Consider the following 24,330-nt stretch of genomic DNA (forward strand, 5'->3'; position numbering starts at 1 on the left):
TGGAATCAATGGATGGACGGTGCGCAGTTGCTCTGGTCAATCGAGCTTTTCCCCCCTCTTATGTGTACTATGTGCTCATTCGGGGCATGCGGGCATGGGAATTATGTGATAATATAGTACTTGATGATAATATAACCCTAGGTTAGGGATCTCTCAAATGGGTCAAAGGCCAAGCGAAGGGAAAGAGAAAAGAGGTTCTCAGCCTAGGATGGTACCTGGCCTTGTCGGCTAGACTAGTTCTCAGCAACTAAAGCTTTTGGGTGTGGATGAGGATGGGTTAAAGTTTTTGTAAGAGTTAGCTATATAGAAAGCTCTAGGATTAGGCATAGAAATTAGTTAGAAGAGAGCAAGCTTTGGATAAGATGGGTTAGCCCGGGTCTAGATGAATCGGCTAGAGTTTTGGGTTAATTTGGACCCTTAGTGGAGCAGTTTGAAGTTGAAATTGGTATGAAAGTTGGTAGGCTAGAAGTTGGATAAAATTTGGGTCATAGAACAAGACTAAATGGGCGAAAGCCAGAGCTCTAGCTGTCTAGTAGGAGTAGGGGTGAAAACAGATCGGATAGTGCTCAACCTATCAATATTTTTAGTCCGAATACTGATTCAGATACGAATATTGGACAGATAGCAAAATCCAAACCCGAGCGGCTTATTTATTTTGACACCCCTAGTTATTTCTATAATATGATAAAAAGTGAACTTAAAGAAGAAAAAATACCCTTCAATTTGATTTAAAGTAGATTAATAGAATAAATAATAAATAAATTAATATATTTTATGTATGTAATGATTGGAGTTAGGTACGCAATATTAAGCTAGTATTACATATGCAATGCTGGGCTAAGTTATTACATATAAATCTAGAGAGATAGATATGCAATACAATATTAGGAAGATAGATATGCAATACTTGAATGCAATGTTACAATGGAATTTAAATATACTTTAATTTTATAAATATTAGTTTATTAACATTTATCTTTTTTTATATTTAATCCTACATATTTTATAGTCAAAAATAATTTATTTATTATTTATATTTTAAATATTATTATATTATATAATATTTTAAATATTATTACATTTTATAGTCGAAAATAATAAAATTTTATTTTACATGGAATATATGTTTTTTAATAATCTTTGGAAAATGAGATTATTAATATATTAAAAGATTTACTCTTTCATATATTTTATTTTTAGCTTAAAACATGAGATTATTAATAATATTATATTACTATTATTAATATATTAATAATGCATGCATACTATGGTTTATGCTTTCAATTAACATAAAACAAAGATTTAACATGCATGCGTACTATGGTTTATGCTTTCAATTTTGCATGCAAGGTCGAAATATGACACCCGTCACTTAAGAATAGTATACGACATATCCAAGGAAAGTATGTCAATCAAAATATAAACTGCAACATGACTCCAAATCCATATTTCTATTCCAAGTGTTTTTGGTATTTTCTATTTTTTGATTTGTTTTGTTTTTCTGAAAATAAACCAACAAAAATATACTAAACAAATACAAACAAAATAAAAACAAAGTAGTAAAAGAATAAGACAAAGTTGAAAGAAAAATAAAGAAAAAGCTCAAGTGCCAAGGAAATTGAAAAATATTCTATTTCACCAAATCGAAAACCAAATGAATTTTCGGTGCAAATAACCTAAATATTTTTAATCGAAAATGACCTATATATATTACTAATATTGTAACAACCTATCCTTAAAAAGAAAATTAATTTTGCATGGCACGATGTGACCAACCACATGTGGCTGGCCTCGTGCCATGTTGAGATGGCGTGGGCTAGGGGTGCCACGCACTCCTAGCTACCAGTCTGGCCAACCGGGCCGGGCCATCTAGCTCTAGTGGGCTTGCTGGCGCCGACCCCACCACCTATCTCTCTCTCTCTCACTCTCTTCCACCTCTTGCCAACAATGGCCTATCGACACCGTCGCGATCCTCGCCACCGAGGTGAGCTCTTCTCCTTACTTCTCTACTCTTCCTCTTTCTCTCTCTCTCTCTCTCTCTCTCTCTCTCTCTCTCTCTCTCTCTCTCTCTCTCTCTCTCTCTCTCTCTCTCTCTCTCCTTCTCTCTTTCTTGCCCATGGGAAGCCAGAGCCGAGCTGTCGGTGAGAGGCCGGCCGCTAGTTGGCCACTAGCGGTCCGTGCCCTCCCCACTGGCCCGGGTTCGCACACCCCACCCCCTTCTTACCCTTCCCTTTCTTTCTTCTCCTCTTTTTCTTCTTCTTCTTCTTCTTATTCTTCTTCTTCTTTCTTCTTTCTTCTTCTTCCTTTCTTCTTCTTCTTCCTTCTCAACTTCTTCTCCTCCTATCTCTACAACAGTGCTGGGCCGAGCTGATACACTTAGTTAGAGTCTTTTTTTATTATATTAGTTAATTATTTTTATTAAAATAAATTTTCTGTAGGTCGCATTCAAACGTCTTTGTGAATACCTGCATGAAGTTCACAAAAATAGAGAACGCGAAATACGCGTTCGAACATGATTAGGAGTGTTCGAAAGCCGCATTCGAACATCTGCATCAAGTTTGCATCGAAAGAGAACACATTTTGTGCGTTCGAATGTGATCGGGCGTGTTCGAATGCAATCGGCGGGAGTCTACCAGAATTAGGGTTAATAATTATTATTTTGGCTTGTTGGCTAGCCTCTATAAAGGTGTGGATGGCAGCCAAAATTATTATGCTATTAGAATATTAGTTTTTTTCTTCTCTATCTTCTCTAGTCTCTCTACCCTAATCTCCCTCCTCCCTCTTCACCAACCTACCACCTCTACTGTTGGCAAGGTTTCCCCTAACTTTTAATGTCCTTTGTCTCTCGAGTTCTCCCTCTTCCTTGGGATCTCGACCACTTCTTCCCTTTCGTCTTTATCTCTTAAACAACATCAACAATCCACTTTCATCTCCATTATCATTCATAACCCTAACATCCACTCCACCGGTCACCACTACCATCATCCGCACTATATCATGTTTTCATCCTTGTTACAGTTCGAATCTGCAAAGGGCATAAATAAAAAATCACAGATTAGGGAGTTACAGATCGATCTCATTTAGTTTCATAATTTTCTGACTACGAGAGAATATTTAGTGAACATTTTCCCTCGGTTGCATGGACTGCTTCTTGCAATAAATCTAGATCTTGAAGGAATCGTTCCATAACCTATCATTGGTATCAGAGCCAGGCGAACCTTAGACCTCCATTAATGGTGGAAACAAGGAAGATGGCATCAACAAGAAGATCAATGGAGAACACATCGATAAGGAAAGACTCAATCCACAATAACCCTAATCGTGAAGCCGATTCCTTTGGGGTGGCCATGGCAGGACCGAGTCAACCAACGTCCATGGGTGTGAACATGGGCCTGACGGATACGTCTCTCAGATATGTGGTATGTGATAGCAACTTGACATATCCTAAGAAGATATTTAGAACAATGATGATGTGAGCTATAGGTGTGAGACGGTGGTATAGATGATAGTTTTATCATTGTTTGTTATATTTATACTTTGTTGTATCAAATGATAATTTGTACAATACAGGTTGAAATATAGTGTACTAATATATTAGTTATTTTAATTATATTTTGATGGTTTATCGTGGCCTATGTGGGCCCTTCCATATTTGACTTGCTAGATTATATAGTTGTGTAGTATGATTGTTATGGATTTACATATACATATGTTAGCAGGTTTTATTTGATGTGTCATACTTTATTTTGTGATTTAGTATGTGAGCTCAGGGTTTATCTGTGCGTTGCGGCGTCGCCTATCCTGTTGCGTGTGCTGTGCATGCCATGTGGGCGCATGGGCATGCACGTGCCGGTGTCGGGCAAGGGTGTTATAAATATAGTGACCGGGTGCAAATAACATAGCCTCACTTAATGCCTTCATTCCTTGGTCAAAGGCAATTTACTATCTTCCTTTATCGTCTTCAGCCATTTTACCTTTTCTTTTTTTTACATACATGTAGACGTGATCATTGGGTGGTTCGGGCCGGGCTTTTTAGGCTAACTAGGCTTAAGCATTTGTCCATGGCCCGACCCACCAATCACTCGGGCTGGGCCGGGTTCAGGCTGGGCTAAAATAGTCTAACCCGTTATCGCCTATCGACCCGTGAGATATCGGGCTGGCCGGGCTGGGCAGGGTTGGGCTCTGCTAATTAAGATTTTTAGCGACCCTGACTCGTGAGATATTGGACAAGAGCCAGGACACTGGCTTTGGCGGTAGCGCCGCAGCAAAGGGGGCGAGATCTCATAGCCGAAAGGTGGGGGGCAGCGGTAGAGCTCCAGATCTCCTACCTCCAACTCTGGAGCCGTAATGTCCTAATGAAACTGCGGACGCCGAGAACGGAGTAGAATTTTGACGGTCGACGACGCTCCACTGTAGATCTCGGGTGGATCTCACGCTACTTGAGCAATGCCTCCTACGAGGTGCCGTCGGAAGAGCTGCCATTATGGTACATCGACTGGAAGAGACGATGCCGATGAGTGCTCTAAGGGACAAACAGGCCGATCTGGAATCGACCGCCGGGATGGCACCACCTGAGGCCGAGATCAAGGAGTTCTTCACTGCGGCTGAGCGCGCCGAGCAGCGACGGTTCGATGACGACAAGAATGGATCCGAGTGTGACAAACACAAGGATCCAAGGTACTGAGGTACGTAGGCTACCGTAGCTTTCGACCGTGAGATCTCGCCCCCTCCGTAGCTTGGGGCCTTGGGCAAATGGGCAGATGGAGAGACAGAGAGTTGTTGTCTTGTGGAATGTGGACTTGTGGTCTTGTCATCTTATAGAGTTGTGCCATTGTGGGTGATGACTAGCTGTTGCCAGTTGGCCAAATTTTTTTTACTTGGGCTATCAACCACTTGGCAGGATTTTTTAAGAGTTTTATATAAAATACTCCATATTATTATTCACCCAAATTTACACAGTACTGCGTTCGCACTGTGTTCGAACGCGCTCTCAGGAGTTCACACATATAGACAATGCATTCAGGACGTTTGAACGCGGAAAACAAGCGTTCGCACATATAGAGAACACGTTGTAAATAAAGTAAAAAAAAATTAGAATTAAAATAAATAAAAATAAATGAGCAGATGTAAAAAAATAAATAGTTAAACAAATGAGTAAATAGAAATATTTTTATAATTAAACAAATAATTACACCAAAATTAGGAGGATTTTTTTGCATCACTATAGAATGAGCACATCCCAACTAGGTTGGCACCTACCCACTTATCTATCATTTGCATAATCCATCCATTAATTGTAAAAAGTAAAATAAAATTATATTAGTCATTGAGATTTAAAAACTCAAATTTTATATTTTCTATTGCAAAATGGTCGTCCATTTGCGATCTAAATTCGGCAGCATACCAATCTTGTAGGCACATTAGCGCTTCAATTGTTTCTTTTCCCAAACATGATCTACGTTGATCAATCAATCGCCCACTTGTACTAAAAGCAGATTCTGAAGGTACAGTAGACATAGGAATGGTCAATATATCATAGGCCATGACAGCAACAATTAGAAATCTCGTCTCATTTGCCTTCCACCATACTAAAGTATCTATTTCATCCTCACCTACAAAATGATTGTAATATGCTTGAAGCTCAGTGATTCCCCCCGACGTTGATGAAGTTCTCCTCATTTTAAGTTGGGCAAGCAATGACTTCTTAGTACTACCACTTTTAGGAGGAATAACAAAAGATGAAGGCATAGAGGAAGAAGAACCATATATAATAGAATAATCATTAAAAAGCCTTTCAAAATAACTTTTAATAGTTACCGCATGAGAAACATAGTCATCTTATTTATCTTCATATAAACCATTAAAAATATCAAAAAGGCCGGTCTCTTTAAGTTGAGGTTCTAATAAAATGCCAAAACCAATAAGTAAAGGAAAAGGTTCAAAATATTTAGCATATTTAGTTTCCATTTTTTGTAAAATATTATGTAAAGTTCGATCATTTTTAAAAGCAATAAAAAGTTGAACAATATTAACAAGTTGCATACCAGCAATTGTAATTGTAGGAGAATAAGAGCTTGATAACATATTAGTAGCATCAAAAAATGTTTTTAAAAAATCTTTTATTTTTTCTATATTTTCCTATTCTAAATCAGTAGAACATTCTAGTTCGTTATTAACATCTAAAGAAACATAAGAAATTATAGCTTTTTTCTAACATTTCATAAGTAGAGTTCCATCAATGTTGTACATCCAATTAAAGTTTTTTAGCTTTTAATCCACACATTTACACATATTTGCAAATGTTCTAGCTCTTTTATCATTAAAAATAATATGATGTATAATTTCTCTAATTTTATGAATTAGCTCAGCAATTTCTTTTAGACCACTTTGTACAATTAAATTTATAATATAACATATGCATCTATTATGTAATAATTCACCATTACAAAGTAAAGGAAGAAAACATCGAAGATTAGAAATTGTGGAATCATTATTAGATGTATTATCAAGAGTGAGAGAAAAAGTCTTATTTTAGATATTATAACTTGTTAACTCTTGAATAATAGTACGAGAAAGATATTCACTAGTATGACTCTCATCAAGCTTTCGAAAAGAAATTATTTCGTTTTGCATTTTCCAATTATCATCAATAAAATATGCAGTTATACATATAAAAGACTAACGTTGGCATGAAGTCCAAATATCACTAGTAAAAGAAATTCTAGATTTTAATTTTTCAAAATCTAAATTTTTTTTTCTTCAGCAAAATATTTTAAAACATCTCTTCTAATTGTATGACGAGAAATTTTTTTAAAAGCCAAATTAAAACCTTTTTGTAAACAACCTTCAAGTTCTAGACCATCACCCATAGCAAAAGGTTTATTTCTACGAATAATATATTTAACTATTTTTTACGAGCATTTTCATAATTCCATTGAAAATTAGAAATATTTCTAAAAGCACCTTAATTAAGCAACATCTGACCAATATCAAGTTGACCTTTTTTATGCTTGTCTTTAATATGCCTAATTAGGTGATGTAGAAAAATCATGATTACATTGAAGACATTTAGCTCTATAATCTATAACATTACCTTGGCCATCTTTTGTTTCAATCTTTTTGAAATACTTCCAAACTTCGGACTTTAATCTCTTAGAATTGTCTGATGATGAGGCCGAAGCTAGTGTTTCCAGATTAGGTTGAGGTTGAGATGCGAGTGTAGGATTAATTGAATCTCCGCCCTCCAATTGAAATTCTATATGATCATCAAAAGAATCCATATTGAAGAGAATTTGCTAATTTGAAAACTAAAACTCTTGAAACCTTTAATTTGGAAAGAACTTGAGAGATTAGAGAATTTGAGAATGTGTGATGAATTTAAAAAATTTATCATCTATTTATAAGCATGAGAAAAGTTAAAATTACCAAAATACCCCTATAAACTTTCTATTAAAAGGGTAAAATGGTAAAAAAATTGAGGTCCTATTTTTCTAATTTTCAGAATTTTTTAGCTATTTTTAGAATATTTTTTACGGTTACATTTTTTTTAAAATATTTTTGTTCTGTTTAAAAAAAAAGTATATTAAAAAAAATTAAATAGTACATGGGCTGATATGTGATGGGAGGTGATGGGAGAGATGGGCTAAAAAAATTTGAGGTAGGCTTACCTAAATTTTTCATCTAAAATTTCTCAAATAAACCATTAATAAGTTCAACGTCTTACATATGTAAACCACTTATAAGAATTGTATTTTATTTTGCAATTTACAGATATAAACACTAGATTTATTGGCGTTTCTTGCTAAAAGTAATACATTAATATTATCGGTGCTTTTAACAACTACTGAGAAAAAAGTTCAGGGTGTAATCTATTTTGGTACAAAAAAATTTAAGACATAGCTAGGTTAATCAACAACTCCTTATGATATCTCCAAAATCTGTATATCATAGTCAGCTTTAATGCACTAACACCAAATATCTATTAACAAGTACCAAATTCATACTATGTATTAGTTAAGTCACAGAGATCAACTAAAATATACCTCGGAGTGATTCTAATACCTTTCAGTCAAGTAAAAAGGACCACAGTGGGAGATAATCAAACATACAACAAAATTTTGCTACACCCGAGGTTTAGCTTGCTACACCAAATATTGAGCTATTCATATATTATCTTAAACTAGAAAAATAATAAAAATAAAATGTCAAAAAAAAAGAGAGAATTCCTAAAATGCATAAGCTACACGATGTGACACTAATAGTGTTGCCCATTTACATTGCTCAAATGAATCAATACTTGTTGAACTTCCTCCCACAGACCGCCATAAAACCAAAGGCCACAGAAGTACTAGAGTTCAGCCCATGCATGTTCATATTGGACTCCTAGATAAACAGAATAAACAAGCTTTTCAAACAAAAATGTGTTTTTATAAACTTAATGGACATGTAGCCAGACTACAAGATCAAGACAACAGTAAAGCTAACGTACCTACAAAATAATAACAATGGAAATTACTCATAATCATACTTTCCACTAATCCTGTGAACTACGAATCAGCTTGAATCAGCTTGCCAAGCAGTTTGACAGTATTAGAACGTAAGCTCTGGGGATTGAAGCTTGTACTTTGTAGCAGATATGCTTTGTGTAATACACTTCAACCCATAGATGGAAACAAAGATAAATCAGACCGATTCATATGATCAGCAAAGCCAGCTTCACTTTAATCCTCATCTAGGAAACAAGCAGAAATAATAGCTCATGTTCCAACAAACCAGGTCCATCTTCTGATGACATGAACCACACAAGACATGTTGACATTAAATCCTGAGAATCATCTCATATGTCGATCTCACCACCAGAACTGGGCGAGTCACCGTCACTGCCATCACTCTCACTGCTACTGCTCCCACTCCCATCCCCACTGCTACTGCTACTACTACTTGCACTTGAACTAGAGGTCTCCTGTTGCTTCTGCCCTTCATCTGCATTGACTTGTGTTCGCAAGGTTTCAGCAGAAATGGGCTCTGCTTCATCAAATCCATCAACATCTGCAATCTCATCATCAGTATCATTCTGATTTGGGATGTTCATATCAAAACAAACTGCTCCAGTCTGTCCTCCAGAAGTCATCTTGTTTGGTGTCCCTCCATCATCATCCCCAAGTATATCAATATTCTCATCTGGTTCAGAGGATTTGGGATCAGGGGATGTAGGGAGTGTATATGATGGTACTGGTTGATTAGAAGCACTCTTGATTGTTGGTTTTGGATCTGCACAACCACAGTCAAGGCCAAAAATGAAATGGAGTTTGACGGGCTAAATAAGACAAATGAACAACAGTAATGCAGGAGATTCAATTTGTAGGATATAGGGTGTATTTGCCTATCAAAGGTACCATTGAGTTCAAGGTAGTCGAGAACTAATAGGTATTAGATAGGAATCCATATATTGCTCATCTAAATAAAAAGCAGTAATCCAAGTATAAGAAGCTTGCAATCTTCATCCAGAAAGGATGACCAAAACATAACATGGGAGGATGATAACCATGGGCCAGCGTAGTATGCTATTGATTGTCATGCTAGGCAAGCCTACCACATGCAGCGTGCCAACTTGTTTCAGACTTGTGCTGACCTATACTGACCCAATACCAAATCATCACATATAATTCTTCATGAGAGTGTAGTACTGCCCCGTGCTAACCACGCTGGTTGACACGTATTACCCTTGCCACAAATAGTGGAGACAAGATTCCTAAAACATTTTATTGGTAAAGGAAGGTCATTTGGAGATTGGTAAAAGGCATCTACTCAAATAGAATTGCAAGACAATACTCCCAATGAATTTCCATACTACAACAATTTGGGCATTACATGAGATAGTGAGAAATTAAGAATAGGACCCTGACATGATGATTGTGACTACATTGTTAAAGCAGCTATAGCATGTTGTTCCAGGAGATTGAAAAATGGACAACCATAAAGTTCTTTATCTTTTCTTTTGGCAAAAATATAGCTTGTAATTTTCTAACTTATGTTTGATTTAGTCACTTCCATGACAATTGTCAGTGTAAGCCAAGAGAAGTTTATACCTGGGCCATCTGGTTCACCAATATCAATTCGTTCAACTTCAACCTACATCATCATAAAAATGAGTAAAAGATATTAGCATTTTCCATGAAGATCTCATTTTGATGATTGAGGAGGATAAAATACAAAGCCATCACATTCATGGAAACAATAACTTCTTTAACGCATGCCAAAGAAAGATGGATATATCAACTATAAATATTAACACCAAAGCACTTAGTAAAGAAAAAAGAGAAAAAAAAAATCAAACAACATAAAGGTTGCCATGGGAGGCCAAACAAAAGGCAAGGAAACACTATAAGCAAGGTAAAGGGTTAGAGTGACACACTTTTAAGGAAAATGCTTAGCTATTGATACGATGCCACATAGGAAGGCATATTAGATCATCTGCCAGCATACACCAAAATGAGTGACAACAGCATGAAAGTCAAACTGAATGTTCACACATGCACAACAGAAACTATTATAAATGTGAGGGAATCATAGGGATTATAGAAGATTAAGTTTAGCTATAAAAATGGTGCAAGCTACGGATAGACCATCGACTTCTTTTTTATCTTGTATTTTGGTACTACACTATGATAGGTGCCATCAATATTTTGAAAGGTGATTGCGAGTTGCAGGACCCTACCGCATAGTGCCTAGGCAGAATGGGGGCGTCAAGGTGGGTGCAAAAATGAAAGCATTTTTAATATATAAAAATGAAATATGATGTATAAGATATACTAATGTAGTATATAAAAAAAATTTAATAATGCATTACACTAATATAAGTAAACAAATAGTAATATATGTGATGTATAATATATACTACTATAGTACATATAAAATTTTTAATGGTGCACTACACCAATATAAGTATATAAAAAATTATTAATATAGAATATAATTTTTTTAATATATACTAATATAGTACTTAAAAATTCAAAATAATATCCCCACTTGCTCTCTCCTCTCCTCTCATATCTTATCTCTCTTTTCTTTTCACTAGTGATAAGGCACTTCTCTACTCTCTTATCCTCTAGTGATGAGACACCCTCTCTCTTATCTCCATTTTCTTTTCCTAACCAAAACCATCATGAGAGAACTCCGTATCATTCCATTCTTCCTCCTTTTCACTTCCTCTCTAAACCAAGAACTCACCTGTTGTAGGCAAAACAAGCCCTCGACTTCCAACTTAAACATTGTCGGCACTTTCTCCTCCTCTCTCTGCTTTCTCCCTAACCCATCCATCATTTTCTGGGTGCAATCCATGCTTGTGAGGAGCCTGGGCCACTGCCCTGCCAAGGGGCTGCCTCAGGCACCTTTCAAAACACTGGTGCCATTATCAGCATAAACTGTGATTTATGCTAGATTAGTAAGGTGTCTTGATCTAAGAATTGAACAATATTTTAACAAACTAATAATTGAAATATAAGAACTTAAATACATTCAAATACTTGAGCAATGAAAAGCATGAGTATTGGCCATTGCCACTTCAAAATTAAAGAAATTTTTTTCAGATCATCTATATCAGAAGAATCACATGGATCTCGACATCATTTCGGTGGAGTAACTGAAATGAAAGATTTCTGCTAATAAGAAAATTAAATTTCCCTGTTTCTTTTTTCAAAAAATGGACCTGATGCAAATTAGATTTTAAGTTGGATCAAACCCGAATTCGAAGTGGAACATTAAATAACTGACTTTGTAAACTCCAGATTGCCCATGAATAAATTGCTCTCGATCTCTCCATATGTACATTCTCCGGTCCTAATCTAGCAATCTAACATTAATACAGCAAATTGAATGGAGATCCCTTGAGGTGGCCCTTGGGAAGGTGTTGCACATGATTCAATTTACCATTACATGAACTTCTTTGCCATCCCATTACCCTAGTTCCTTTGTCCAAATTGCATAGGAAAGATGGGCTAGCTAACCTAATCACATAGTTAAAGTTCTCCAAAAAGAATTTCCTTCCCCGTGTATCGCAGCCTGTTACTAATAGCTCTGGTTAACCTACTCGTCTAAGCATACCCCAACTTGTACATGCACCAATCCTCCCTTTACCCACGAGAACAGAAAAACCAACTGACCAAGAACAGGGTTGACGTCAGGTTAAAAGATGATGGTAACATAAAATACACAGAAACAATTACATTAACTTGTACTCTACTGCCAACACCATACTAGAGAAGATCTAAAAGAGAGGTTAGTTTTAGATATTCAAATAGAGATAGCTGAAATAAACTATATAGTTTGCCTATAAATTAGAAAGCTGATCCTCTCAACTTTAAAGATAGTAGTTAGAAACTTCAAATTTCTGCAATGGTAGTAAAGTTTGGAAAAGCCATGATTTTCAAACAGGGCTTAAAATATGAGAAATTTTTTTTTTTTTTTAAATTCTGTACTGTGGATATTTTACTTTCATGCCCTAAGGTTAATGCTCGTATAGAATGGAAGGCAACATTATCTTGTTGTTTTTTTTATAATCCCCAATATATATATTGACAAATATATAAATACTTGCATATATACTATTGCAATGTGAAAGAGAAAACCTATGCCAAAAATACATCAGGCATATAATTTTAGTTATCTTATTTATTATTCTTATGTGGTTTAGTCAAAGCCTTAGTATGTTAATATTTTATTTAATTAGCTAAATCTAGATCTGTGCAGTTTCGATAAAATATTCGCAAGATATTCTACAGATATCCAAATAATATCAAACTAGTTGGAGAAGGTCGGTGACTTCCTCATCTAAAACTTTCATATTCGGAGTTTTCAAAGATTCGGTATCTATCTATGGCAAAACGAATGGTTAATCCGAAAAGATAAGGAAGACTAGTTTAGTTAAATTTGTTTAGGACTTTTTGATTTAATCTCTATAAATAAGGCTTTCTGGCTTATATCTTAGGCATGCTTGAGATGAAGAATTAATTGGCTTTTGCCCTTGCATTTTTCTCAACTTGGGCGCCGGCCTCTACATCTCTCTCCTCCCTCTTCACCAACCAACGCCATCTCTTCCGTTGGCACGGTCTTATCTAGCTTCTAATCATCCTCTTCCGCCGATCCCCCTAGTCCCGTAGGGCAAACCTACTTTTTCCTCTTCATCTCTATATCTTAACCGTCTCTACCTCCTGTACGGTTTTCATCTTTACCACTACCACAGTTGTAGGCCAATCATAGCCTTCAACTATCTATCGCATCCGCATCCGCATTCGCAAGCTACCACCACCATCATCTATTGTCTAGCCACCTCCATCAACTACTCGGCCTCCAATCCATCATCACCTCCATCTTATGCTTTGGAGTCCGTGCCTCCACCCACGGATCACAAATCCGGTGCAAACCTGAATCTCGTAGGTCCGACCATCCGACCTTTGTCTACCTTTTCGAAGATATTTTTCGATCTACGCATCCGATTTATATGAAACTAGATTAATTGGAACATTCTCTCCCAGGGCTACTTCTATCAAAATTTCACGTTGATCTAATAGTTAAATCCTCCGAAATATCCTCGAAAGTTTCGTGCAAAATTTGTCCAGAACCGCTACGAATCGAATCAAGCCGGTTTGTAACATATTACAAGACGAATTTACACTGGGGCCAGTTCCTTGCTTTTCTTCAAAAGAGAGGAAAAAAGAGCATATTAAAGAAATAAAAGGGACCATTATTTTAATTATGTAAGATATCATATATACATATTTTCTTATCAAAATAGAATGAGAACCTGATTTATATAAATGTGATCCTGTTCATAATAAAGTCAGTATGACTAAAAGGGTACAAAAGGTTGGATCTAGGAATTACATATTTTGAAGATAAAAAAATGCAATGAGAACGATCAATTACTTTTAGGTGCTTAAGCAATCAACAAAGTTTCTTAAACCCACAATTTGATAGTCTTCTCACCAACCCATTTTATGGCATCCATGTCTAGAAAATTTCATATGCCTGTCATCAACTACATGAGATCAACCAATTAACAAAAGTTGATTCTTCTATGTCAAATTGGCTTTTTAGTTTTATCAAAAGGTCCACTCTCTAATATAATTGTAACAGTTATAAGTGTCCACCAATTAATAGAAGGGCTTTTTGCATGTATACCCCTCTAAAGTTGCTTATTTGCATGTATACCCTCATAAATTTCATTTTTGTCTGTCTGTCCTTTAAAACTCATGGGTTTTGTATGGAAATCATTACTTTCTAACAACTATTTAGCAAACGAAAAGACATAGATGCCCTAAATTGAAAGGAATGTATGCAAATAAGAATAAGGTAACTTGATGAAATCTTAAAGGTTAGTTATGTGAGGGGTATTAATGGAGAAAACAAGGATTCTAAGGGGGATACATACAAAAAAAAAGTATTTTGATTGGATATAAATTCAAATATCAACATTGGATTGGTATACACACAAGCAAGAGATTTTAGAAATGTACATCTGCAAAGGAAGACAAAACATATTGAGGTAGATTGTCATTTTGTTCGACATCAGTTTTTAGCTGGCACTATTAGTCCTCCACATATATCATCTATGGAGCAGATAGCAGATTTCTTCACCAAATCGCATCCCACTCCACACTTTAGATATCTAGTTAGCAAACTCCTTGTATTTGATCCACCTTGAGTTTGAAGGGGGGTGTTAATGTATATACTCTTATCATGTACCCGAGGGATAATATACCCCAACCATGTATTTATACTCATTCTCAATGTCAATACATCAGAGTTCTTCCATTCGTCACATTCAGATTTGTTGAACGTTTGTATCATGTTTCTTAATTTTTTATAGTAGGTGGTTACCAATATATCACATTTGTTAGAAATATTTACTTCTTTGTTTAATTGGGCAATCATATGTGATATTATGACATGATGCATCTTCCTATTCATAGATAAGATGTTTAACAAAAATGATTCTCCATATATCATTTATCCACTTTACCCATTTTCTAGTTTATTAACAATAAAGTTATCTAATCTACAATGTCTAAATTAGATATACATGTATTGGTATTTTTATTGCTAAACTGCATAGACACGCATATTCATCGCATGCGCTTTTTAGCTCATCAATTTATCCTCTTTCATTATTTTGCTAAATTTCGATTGTAAATAATAAACCAAAAAAAAAAAGCGAAAGAGGATAAAGATTGCAGATATTTATGAGCAACTCAAAAGGACTTACAGGTACTGGTTGCACCATAGTTTTGCTCATTGTCTTCATCTTAGCAATTTTTCCTAATGGAGGAGAACCAGACTCCATGCCAGTTCCAGAAGTAGTTGCAGAGACCAAATTAGCAGCAGTACCCGACTCTCCAGGCTGGCGAACATGCCTTAGCCTTTTCACAGCACGATGTAGTCGCTCCAACCGAAAGGTCTCGCCATCAAAAAACAGGACTCCATCATTGTCCTTATATTCCTCACTACTTCCCTCAAAGGTTACCCTTGGTTTCCCAGGCTGATTATTCTGGAATTCCACAGTGGTCCTGTTCTCCTTGTTTTTGTGTAGAGACCCAGCTTGGCTCTTATCAATTGACGCCGGCTTAAACTCATCTATCAATTTCAAGATATGGACATATAATTAATTTTATTAGATTCATAATAAACATTAGAAGAAATTTATATTAACTACAGAACTAAAGAACCTTCAAAATGAAGGATACATACGACTATGTCATCATCAGAAAAGGAGAGTCAGAAACATCATTAAAAATCAAAAAGGTGTACTACATAACTCAGATTCCGAATTCAGTTGCAAACATCCTACCAGTAAAGTTGTAGATATGATCATAATACATTAGAAAATTAAGATTAATAGTTATTTCACTAATTAGGTTCTTCACAAGTCAGTACTAACAAGGTACAATAACTCATTAGAACCCACCTATTCATCTTGTCGTTCAGGATTATATTTTCAGATTCTGCTGAATTTGATTTTTCAATTGATACCTTATCTCATTTCCTGTCAAAATGGAATAATCTTAGTTCTTTTTCATTTATTGTGAATAATTCAATCATTTCATGTATCTCTTTATATCTATGAATCTGGTAGATTAAAGATACATCGGAAAAAGTCCTAAATTAGACCAATGGAATTATAAATTGTCTGCTAGAATAAGAAAAAATGACCTTATGAATGTATCACATCCTTTATAATGGAATTTTTTCTTCGATCATAAAAAGATTTGTTGTTCCTGACACTGCCAATAAAAAACGTGATCCCCTCAGGCAATTTCTTCCTTTTGCTCCTCAACTAGGAACACTAATACTTCCATAGTCTTGAAGTATCCATATCGAATACTATATTAGATACAATACTCTTCGGATACTTCCAAATACATATCGAATACTTCTTTAATGTGATCAATTTTTTAAAAGTATCATGTTGTGGATAATTTTTGGATGCCCCTAAGATTCCTATCAATATGAGTCAAATTGAAGGAGACTAATTTTTATTTCTTATCAAATCTAAATTGTTTCTCTTTGTGAAAAGATCTAGTTGCTTGTTTGTTTTATTATCTGTATTAGGAAATCACATTACAATGGTCAATTTCTTTTGATTAATAGATTGAATTCGCTTGTTTATTTTACATCATAGTTAGTAATATACTATATAATGTCCTCGACCTTTATTATGAATAAAGATTATTTTAAAGGATACATTGGAGGTCTCCTTATATAAACTATCATACGCAACAAATAATATATAATTCCTCAATAAAGAAAGCAAGTACACAAGTTCACTAATATATATATGTGTAGACATAAATATCTACATATATGAGTTACGTATCCTAACTCTCAAGCGTATTGTATCATTACTTTTCAAGATTTATTGTGTTGGTGTATCTATATTGTATCATATCTATATCCATTCATTTCTCAACCTATGCGGTATTAGCAACAAATTCCGCTACAACATAATAAGAACTACAAATAATGCCATCTAGTAGACGAGATATCGATGGACTTGTACTTGTATAGATTAGATAAGTGATTGAGAGCTATGATTAAAAATGGTCCTATAACTCATTAGAACCCACCTATATGGTGGCCTGTTTTATGGCCATCTAAGCCATAAATCACTCAAGTTTGGGAACATTAATCCTAATATTTAACCAACTACAAATTTCTGCACCATCAAATTGCACTAATTGTGACACTTATATAAAATTGGCGTCTTCATAAAAATGCCTCTTATAGCAGCAATACTGTATTTTCCAAAGAAAAGTCCTTTTCTCAAATTATAACAGCAGAATGACGTCAAAGTAATTTTTGTAGAGCCTCTAGAACATCCTTAATAATTCAATGGTGCTAAACAGTACCTAGGAAGCACATATATTTCTATACTCTTTTTCATATTCATTTCTGGTACCAAATCCAACATGATACTTGTCAGATACTTTCGGAAATGTATCATATACTTCCTTAAAGCATACAATCTTTTAATGATAAAATTAATGTTGTGGATACTTCTCGAATACTTCTTAGATTCCAAAATTCCTATCTATATGAATCAAATTGAAAGGGGCTATTTCCTTTCTTTTCCTATAAAAAATAGAAGGTTATCTTTATTAAAACATTGAAGCATGATTTATGCATTTCCAAGAGGCCTAAATTAGGAAATCATGTTTCAATGATCAACTTCTTATGGTCAAAGCACTGAATTTGTTTGTTCATCTTGTATCTTGGTTAGTAATATACTACGTGATATACTGGACCATTTCTAATGAATAGTTTTTATTTTAATGGATTAAATGGAGATCTCCTTAAATAAACTATCATATGCTACATTAGGAAATCATGTTTCAATGATCAATTTCTTATGACCAAGACATTGAATTTGCTTGTTTCTCTTGCATCTTAGTTAGTAATATATAACATAATATATTGGACCCTTTCTAATGAATCATTATGATACACTTAGTTAGGATCTTTTCTTATTGCATTAGTTATTTATTTTTATTAAAATAAAATTCTTGTAGGTCGCGTTCAAACGCGACCCCGCAAGAGGGGTTGCGTTCGAACGCCCTTGCAAATGCCTGCATCAAGTTTGCAAATACAGAGAACGCATATTGTGCGTTCAAATGCGGTCGAACGAGTTCGAACGTCTACATCGCGTTCGAACATACAAAGATGGAGCTTTTAAGTGCGTTCGAACGCGATCGGTGAGAATCCTCTAGAATTAGGGTTACATATTGTTTTAGAATTTGTTGGCTAGCCTCTATAAATATGTGGATGGCAGCCAGCTTCATTATGCTATTAGATTATTGATTTCTTGCCTTTCTATTATTATCTATGACAATTCAAAAATGACAATTATTAACCCTAGAAATAGTGGATTTTCGTCGATCGTGTTCGAACGCACAAAAAGCGTTCTCTGTCGATGCAAACCTAATGCAGGCGTTCGAACGCACATTTCGCGTTCTCTATTTTTGTGAACCTGATGCAGGCATTCGTAAGCGCATTCTAACGCACCCACCCGCGTTCGAACGCGACCTACAGAAAACTTATTTTTCTCTGATCAAAACACTAAAGCAATTAAGAAAAGGCATTCATAAAATATATCCATGCTCGAGACGACATCGGTGAAGTCTAAATCGTATCACATCCTTAATATGTAATCCAACTAGGCATCCTATATAATGATGTTAGGAGCACTTGGTGTGTTTCTCCAAGTAAATCTACCTTGAGGTGGATTTAAAATAACTAGTCAAGGCTTAATAAGTAGTTTTAATCTATAAATTTGAGTAGAAATTAAAGGATTTAGAGGTACTACCATTAGTCATCGGATTAGAAATACATGTGGCCTATGAAATTTAAGGCAAAAGACATTAAAAGTGTTACTGAAAATGAGTTCAACACAACAATGGCCATGCTGATCGGCACGGGGCATGCCAGTCAACACTTACCGTGCCAGCAGCGTATCGGCACGAGGGTTGCCGCACAGCACCCCTCCTAGGGGTGATCCACTCACCATCAACCTCATCGTCAAGCTTTCCATCTCCCTCAACCTCGTCGCCCATTGTTCGCATGCCGAAGCCTTATCAGTGAAGTCATAGTTATGTCTATGTGCATTTGTAGATAGTCACTAATCCGGATCCACAACTTAAGTTTATATTCACTAGCCCCAACCCGCTCAAGGTCTTCTCCCTCTTCAAGCTAGGGCATTTGCATCGCATCGGATGCGAGCGACAACTTCACCGACGAGGCTCCAGCACACGAACATGATGACGAGGTCAATGGCAAGCAGCGACAACGAGCTCGAAAAGTGAATGTGAGTAGTCTCCTTTCTTTCTTTCTCTCCTTGTCTTGTGACATGGCCGGCAAGTACCGCGGCACATGCATGCTGTGTCGGCCGGTGGTCGGCAAGGCTATGTCTATGGCACGGCCATCCTTAGTTCAACAATTGGCTGTATTGAACATCTAATCTTGTTCTTCCTAGAATATTGGATTAGCAAAAGGAGACTAGCAGATTGAGAGCTTAGAAAGCTTTAATGAGAAAAGTACGAAAATTAATTATTGCTTATCAACATGTCATCAATCTGCTAAAGAAAATATAATTCTCCAACTAACTCAACGTTTCAGGCAACAGAGTAGATAATTAAACTTTCCTAATCATTGAAGATGAGTACACAAAAGGTCAGTGATGAAAATATCAAGATACATTCAAATCTACTTCAACGCAGATACAAAAATATTCAAATGAATCAATATCGAAATAACTAAAAGATATAACTTCCTATGAAAGCCTGAAAATTTTCAAATAAGATCACCCACTTATTTAAAATATCCCTAAAAGATGATGGGTTACTAATAAAATAACTTGGAAAGATTAGCTAAGTTCGACTGTGTACTTTAATATGATTGGTGATTGATCATCCATCTATAGAAATATAAAAGTATATATTTTCTCTCTATGTTGCAAGTTATTTAATAGTAACTCTTAAGATTTAAAAGTATGATATAGGTTGTTGGTTCATTATCTTAAAGTAAATATACAAGGATGACATTTTTTTGGTAGGAGTGTGCGTATAAAATAGATAGACACTCCGATCGAAAGTTATTATGTCATGGATACTAAATGCCTGATGATAACTTTTGTTATTTTCTTCAAATTTTCTACTAAATAACACAAAATTGTAAATGGTATCATAAGTGACTCATGTTACATGATTTGTTATTATTATGTCATGTATGATGTATTATAAAAGCCTTAGGATCATTAATTAATAACAAAATCATAAATATATCAAAAGGTGTTCCATCTCTATATCTTCAAAGTCATAATTAATGAATAAGTACAAGGCATCTGTATGTTTGTTTGGAGGATCTAAGTTCTCACACACAGTGTTCTACTAGTAGCCTGGAATAATTCGATTTCCCAAGCACTGTAGGTGATGAAATTGACCTCTCCACTGGATAATGGTATTTTCTCTCTCACTAAAAATATTTTGTCCACTTGCATCGATATAATAGAATCTGAAAATTGCTACCCGAGGTTATAATTTTCACATGACAATACGAATGTAGCTGAATGTAAAATTTGAGAATCGAGATATCATTATATCGAAAGGAATAAACTTCCGATAAGGTAAAAGAGAGAAAAAAAAAGGAATAAAAGGAAAAAAAATCTAGGGTTTGAAGAAGAAGCAACTCACAACGAAGAGTGCAGAATTTGGCAGAGGACGGGTTCTTGAAGGATGAACCAAGTCTTAGGTCATACCACCGGTCCGGTTGCGGCGCTGAGCTGGGCTCCCCATTGTTATTGTTCTGCGCCATTGTTATCGATCTCTCACGCCATCCGCTCCAATTTGCAATCTTAATCCGGAATAGATAGTGACGATTATGCCTCGAACACCAGGGGCATACCTTGAACGTTATAGGAGAAACAATAGATACCGAGAGAGCAAGTTTTCTTGCAAATTCTCAAATTTCTGGAAAAAATAAAGTTCGGAGTAGTCGTCGGTGGCGACAGCTTGGAAGCGGGAGCAATGGACGACGGAATAGCTTTCTTAGATGGGAGTTGGGGGTAAACACATAGATAAGGGTGATCTGGCATTTGTGGAGGTCGGACGATGTAGATTTTAACCTTGGTACTAATGGAACAGGTCGGATCCGGGTGTAACCAAATGACTCATTGGTTCGGACGTAGTTTTTGAGTTCCCCTGCAGCGCTGTCAAAATAATCCATCCGAAGGCTCGATATATAACAAAAGTATGCTCGAAAATGAGCTGGCCCAAGTTTAATCTTTAAAATAGGCTCAAAAATAATTTCGATAAAACTTAAAATAATTATATATAATATAATATGAATAATAATTTTAAACCTAAACTATACTTTTGTTATATTCTAAATTTTGCTTAAGTGCATTATTATGTATTCTAATGTTGTAGAGTTTAGTTCTGAATTCTAATTATATTGTACCTTTTCTAAATATATAGAACTTTCTCTTATATTTTTATAGTTAGATTAAGCTTGATCCAATTCAATCTTGATCGGGCTCAAAGTTAGGCTTGAATTGATTAAGCCTTGAAATTGCTATGCTCATTTAGACTCAAGGTTGGTTTGAGTTCGAAATTTGCTCAAATTGAAATATGTTGCGGTTCTTGATTTAGGTGCATAGTGAACATGATTAAACTGTTTCAATGATAAGTTACGGAACGTCCTCTTTAATATCTGGATTGATTATAGGAAGTAGTCCGCGCAACCGAGAGAAAATATTCACCAAATATTCTCCCGTAGTTAAAAAATTATGAAACTAAGGGTGGGCGATCCATAACTTCCTGATACCCTTCGCAAATTCGGACTACAACTGGGATGAAAATACGCAAGAGTATGGGTGATGGCGGTAGTGACGGGTGGAAGTGATGATAGGGTTATGGATGATAATGGAGATGAGGGTGGATGGTTGATGTAGATTAAGGGATAAGAATGAAGGGGGAGAAGTGGACAAGTGATACATTTACTTAGGATCTCTTCTTACTTCATTAATCATTTATTTTTATTAAAATAAAATTCTTGTAATCGCGTTCGAACGCAAGTGGGGTCACGTTCGAACGCAAGTGGGGTCATGTTCGAACGCCCTTGCGAACACCTGCATCAAGTTCGCAAATACAGAGAACGCATATTGTGTATTCGAACGCGGTCGGGCGAGTTCGAACACCCACGTTCCAACGCCTGCATCACGTTCGCACATACAGAGAACGTCTTTTAGTGCATTTGAATGCAATCAATGGGAATCTTCTAGAATTAGGGTTACATATTGTTTTAGGACTTGTTGGCTAGCCTCTATAAATATGTGGATGGCAGCCAACTTCATTATGCTATTGGATTATTGATTTCTTGCCTCTCTACCATCCTTCCACTTCTACTGTTGGCAAGGTTTCTCCTAATTTCTAATCTCCATCGACTGTCGAGCCACCCCTCTTCTTTACGATCTTGACCACTTCGTTCCCTTTGTCTATATCACTTAATCACATCCACTATCCATCTTCATCTCTATACCCATCTATAACCCTAACATCTACTCCACCCGTCACCACCGCCATCACTCACGTTATTCTGTGTTTTCGTCCCTAATACAGTTCGAATTTGCAAAAGGTATAAATACGAAAGTTGTAGATCAGGAAGTTATAGATCTAACCCAATTATCTTTATAATTTTCTAACTACAAGAGAATATCTGATAAATATTTTCCCACAGTTCTGCGGACTGATTCTTGTAATACATTTAGATCTTGATGGAATCGTTGCGTAGCTTATCTTTGGTTCCAGATCTTATCAAGTGGTATCATAGCTTAACAAATTGGTATCAAAGCCTAATAATTGGTATCAGACCCTAATAATTGATATTAAAGCAGGTGAACCTCAGACCACTATTAATGGTTGAAACAAGGAAGATGACATCAACAAGGAGACCTATGGAGAGCACATCGACAAGGAAAAACTCCATCCATGATGACCCTAACCGTGGGGCCGATTTCTTTAAAGTGACCATGGCAGGACCGAGTCAACCAATGTCCATGAGTGCAAATATGGATGAACTTAGGGGCATGTTCCATACATTGATGCATAAAGTTGACTCAATTCAAAAGGATCACAATAATTTTAAGGAATATGGCATGAACCGATTTGATTCGTCATCTCCTCGACGACAATTGGAGTTTCAAGAAGGACCAGCGGTGGGATCTCATCGAATTGATACCCCACAGGTCCAGGTGTATCATGCGAGTGCCAATATCCCCTCTTACCTATCACACACATCATTCTCCACCTCCGTTGAAAAACCCAAGGCCGGCGGTGGTGGAACCCGAGAGGTGTGCGACACCGGTGCGCTTCGTCGATGAGGAGGATTGACACTTTGATGATGAGGTTAATCCATTTGGAGATGGTCATGGACGTGCTCAAAGATTTAGAGAAGGGGATCAACTTGCACAAAGGTTTAGACCTGAACCAAGGATCTTTCGCAAACTCGACAATGCTATTCGAGAGAGAACCGCACGCTTTGATTTTCCAAAATTTTAAGGCGGTGATCCAACGAATTGGGTGTTTCAAGTTTAAAAATATTTTGATTTTCAAGGTATAGTAGAAGATGCAAAAGTCTAGATAGCAAGCTTTCACCTCCAAGGAACGGCATTGCATTGGTATAGATCGATTATTCCTAGTGAAGAATTTATCAGATGGGCTAATTTTTATAGGAGGATTACATGCAGATTTGAGACAGCGACTGTAATAACCCAAGTAGGGTTAAAAAAAAGGTGGCCTCGTGCCCATGCATGGTGAGGCGCCACACGCCCACCGCCGCTGCCGTAGCCAACCGGCTGCGGGCAGCTAGCCGTGGCGAGCCCCGGCACCGCCACCCTCTCTCTCTCTCTCCCTCTCTCTCTCTCTCTCATTCTCTCTCTCTCTCTCTCTCTCTCTCTCTCTCTCTCTCTCTCTCTCTCTCTCGGCCACCCTCTCACTCTACTCTCTCTCTATTCTCTCTCGCACTCCTTTCTCTCCTCATTGTTGACACCTTCCTTAGCACTGCCACCGCCAATGAGATCTCTCACTCCCCCTCTCTTTCCTTTTCTTCATCTCTCTCTCTCCCTCTCTCTTTCTTGCCTTGAGCTTGGGCTCTACGTAGCTGAGCCGTCGGTGAGAGGTCGGCCATTGGCTGGCTAGCAGCGGCCGAGCCCCTCCCCACCAGCCCGGGTCCGCTCCCTCCTCCCTTCTCCTTTTTCTCTTCTCTTCTCTTTTTCTTCTTCTTCTC

General features: G+C 36.4%; 1 protein-coding gene across 1 annotated transcript; it reads right to left on the reverse strand.

Moving 5' to 3' along the window:
* Positions 1 to 8,405: 8,405 nt before the first annotated feature.
* Positions 8,406 to 21,150, reverse strand: LOC140795636 (uncharacterized). Its single transcript, XM_073148321.1, has 4 exons — positions 20,739 to 21,150; positions 15,263 to 15,630; positions 10,089 to 10,131; positions 8,406 to 9,270 (listed from the first exon to the last, which is right to left on the reverse strand). Exons 1-4 carry the CDS (start codon positions 20,857 to 20,859, stop codon positions 8,837 to 8,839), a joined length of 966 nt encoding a protein of 321 aa, XP_073004422.1. The 5' UTR covers positions 20,860 to 21,150; the 3' UTR covers positions 8,406 to 8,836.
* Between the last annotated feature and the right edge of the window lie 3,180 nt (positions 21,151 to 24,330).

Source organism: Typha latifolia, chromosome 9 (assembly GCF_019914945.1).
Source record: "Typha latifolia isolate L0001 chromosome 9, TyphaL0001v2, whole genome shotgun sequence".
Taxonomy (NCBI): Eukaryota; Viridiplantae; Streptophyta; class Magnoliopsida; order Poales; family Typhaceae; genus Typha; species Typha latifolia.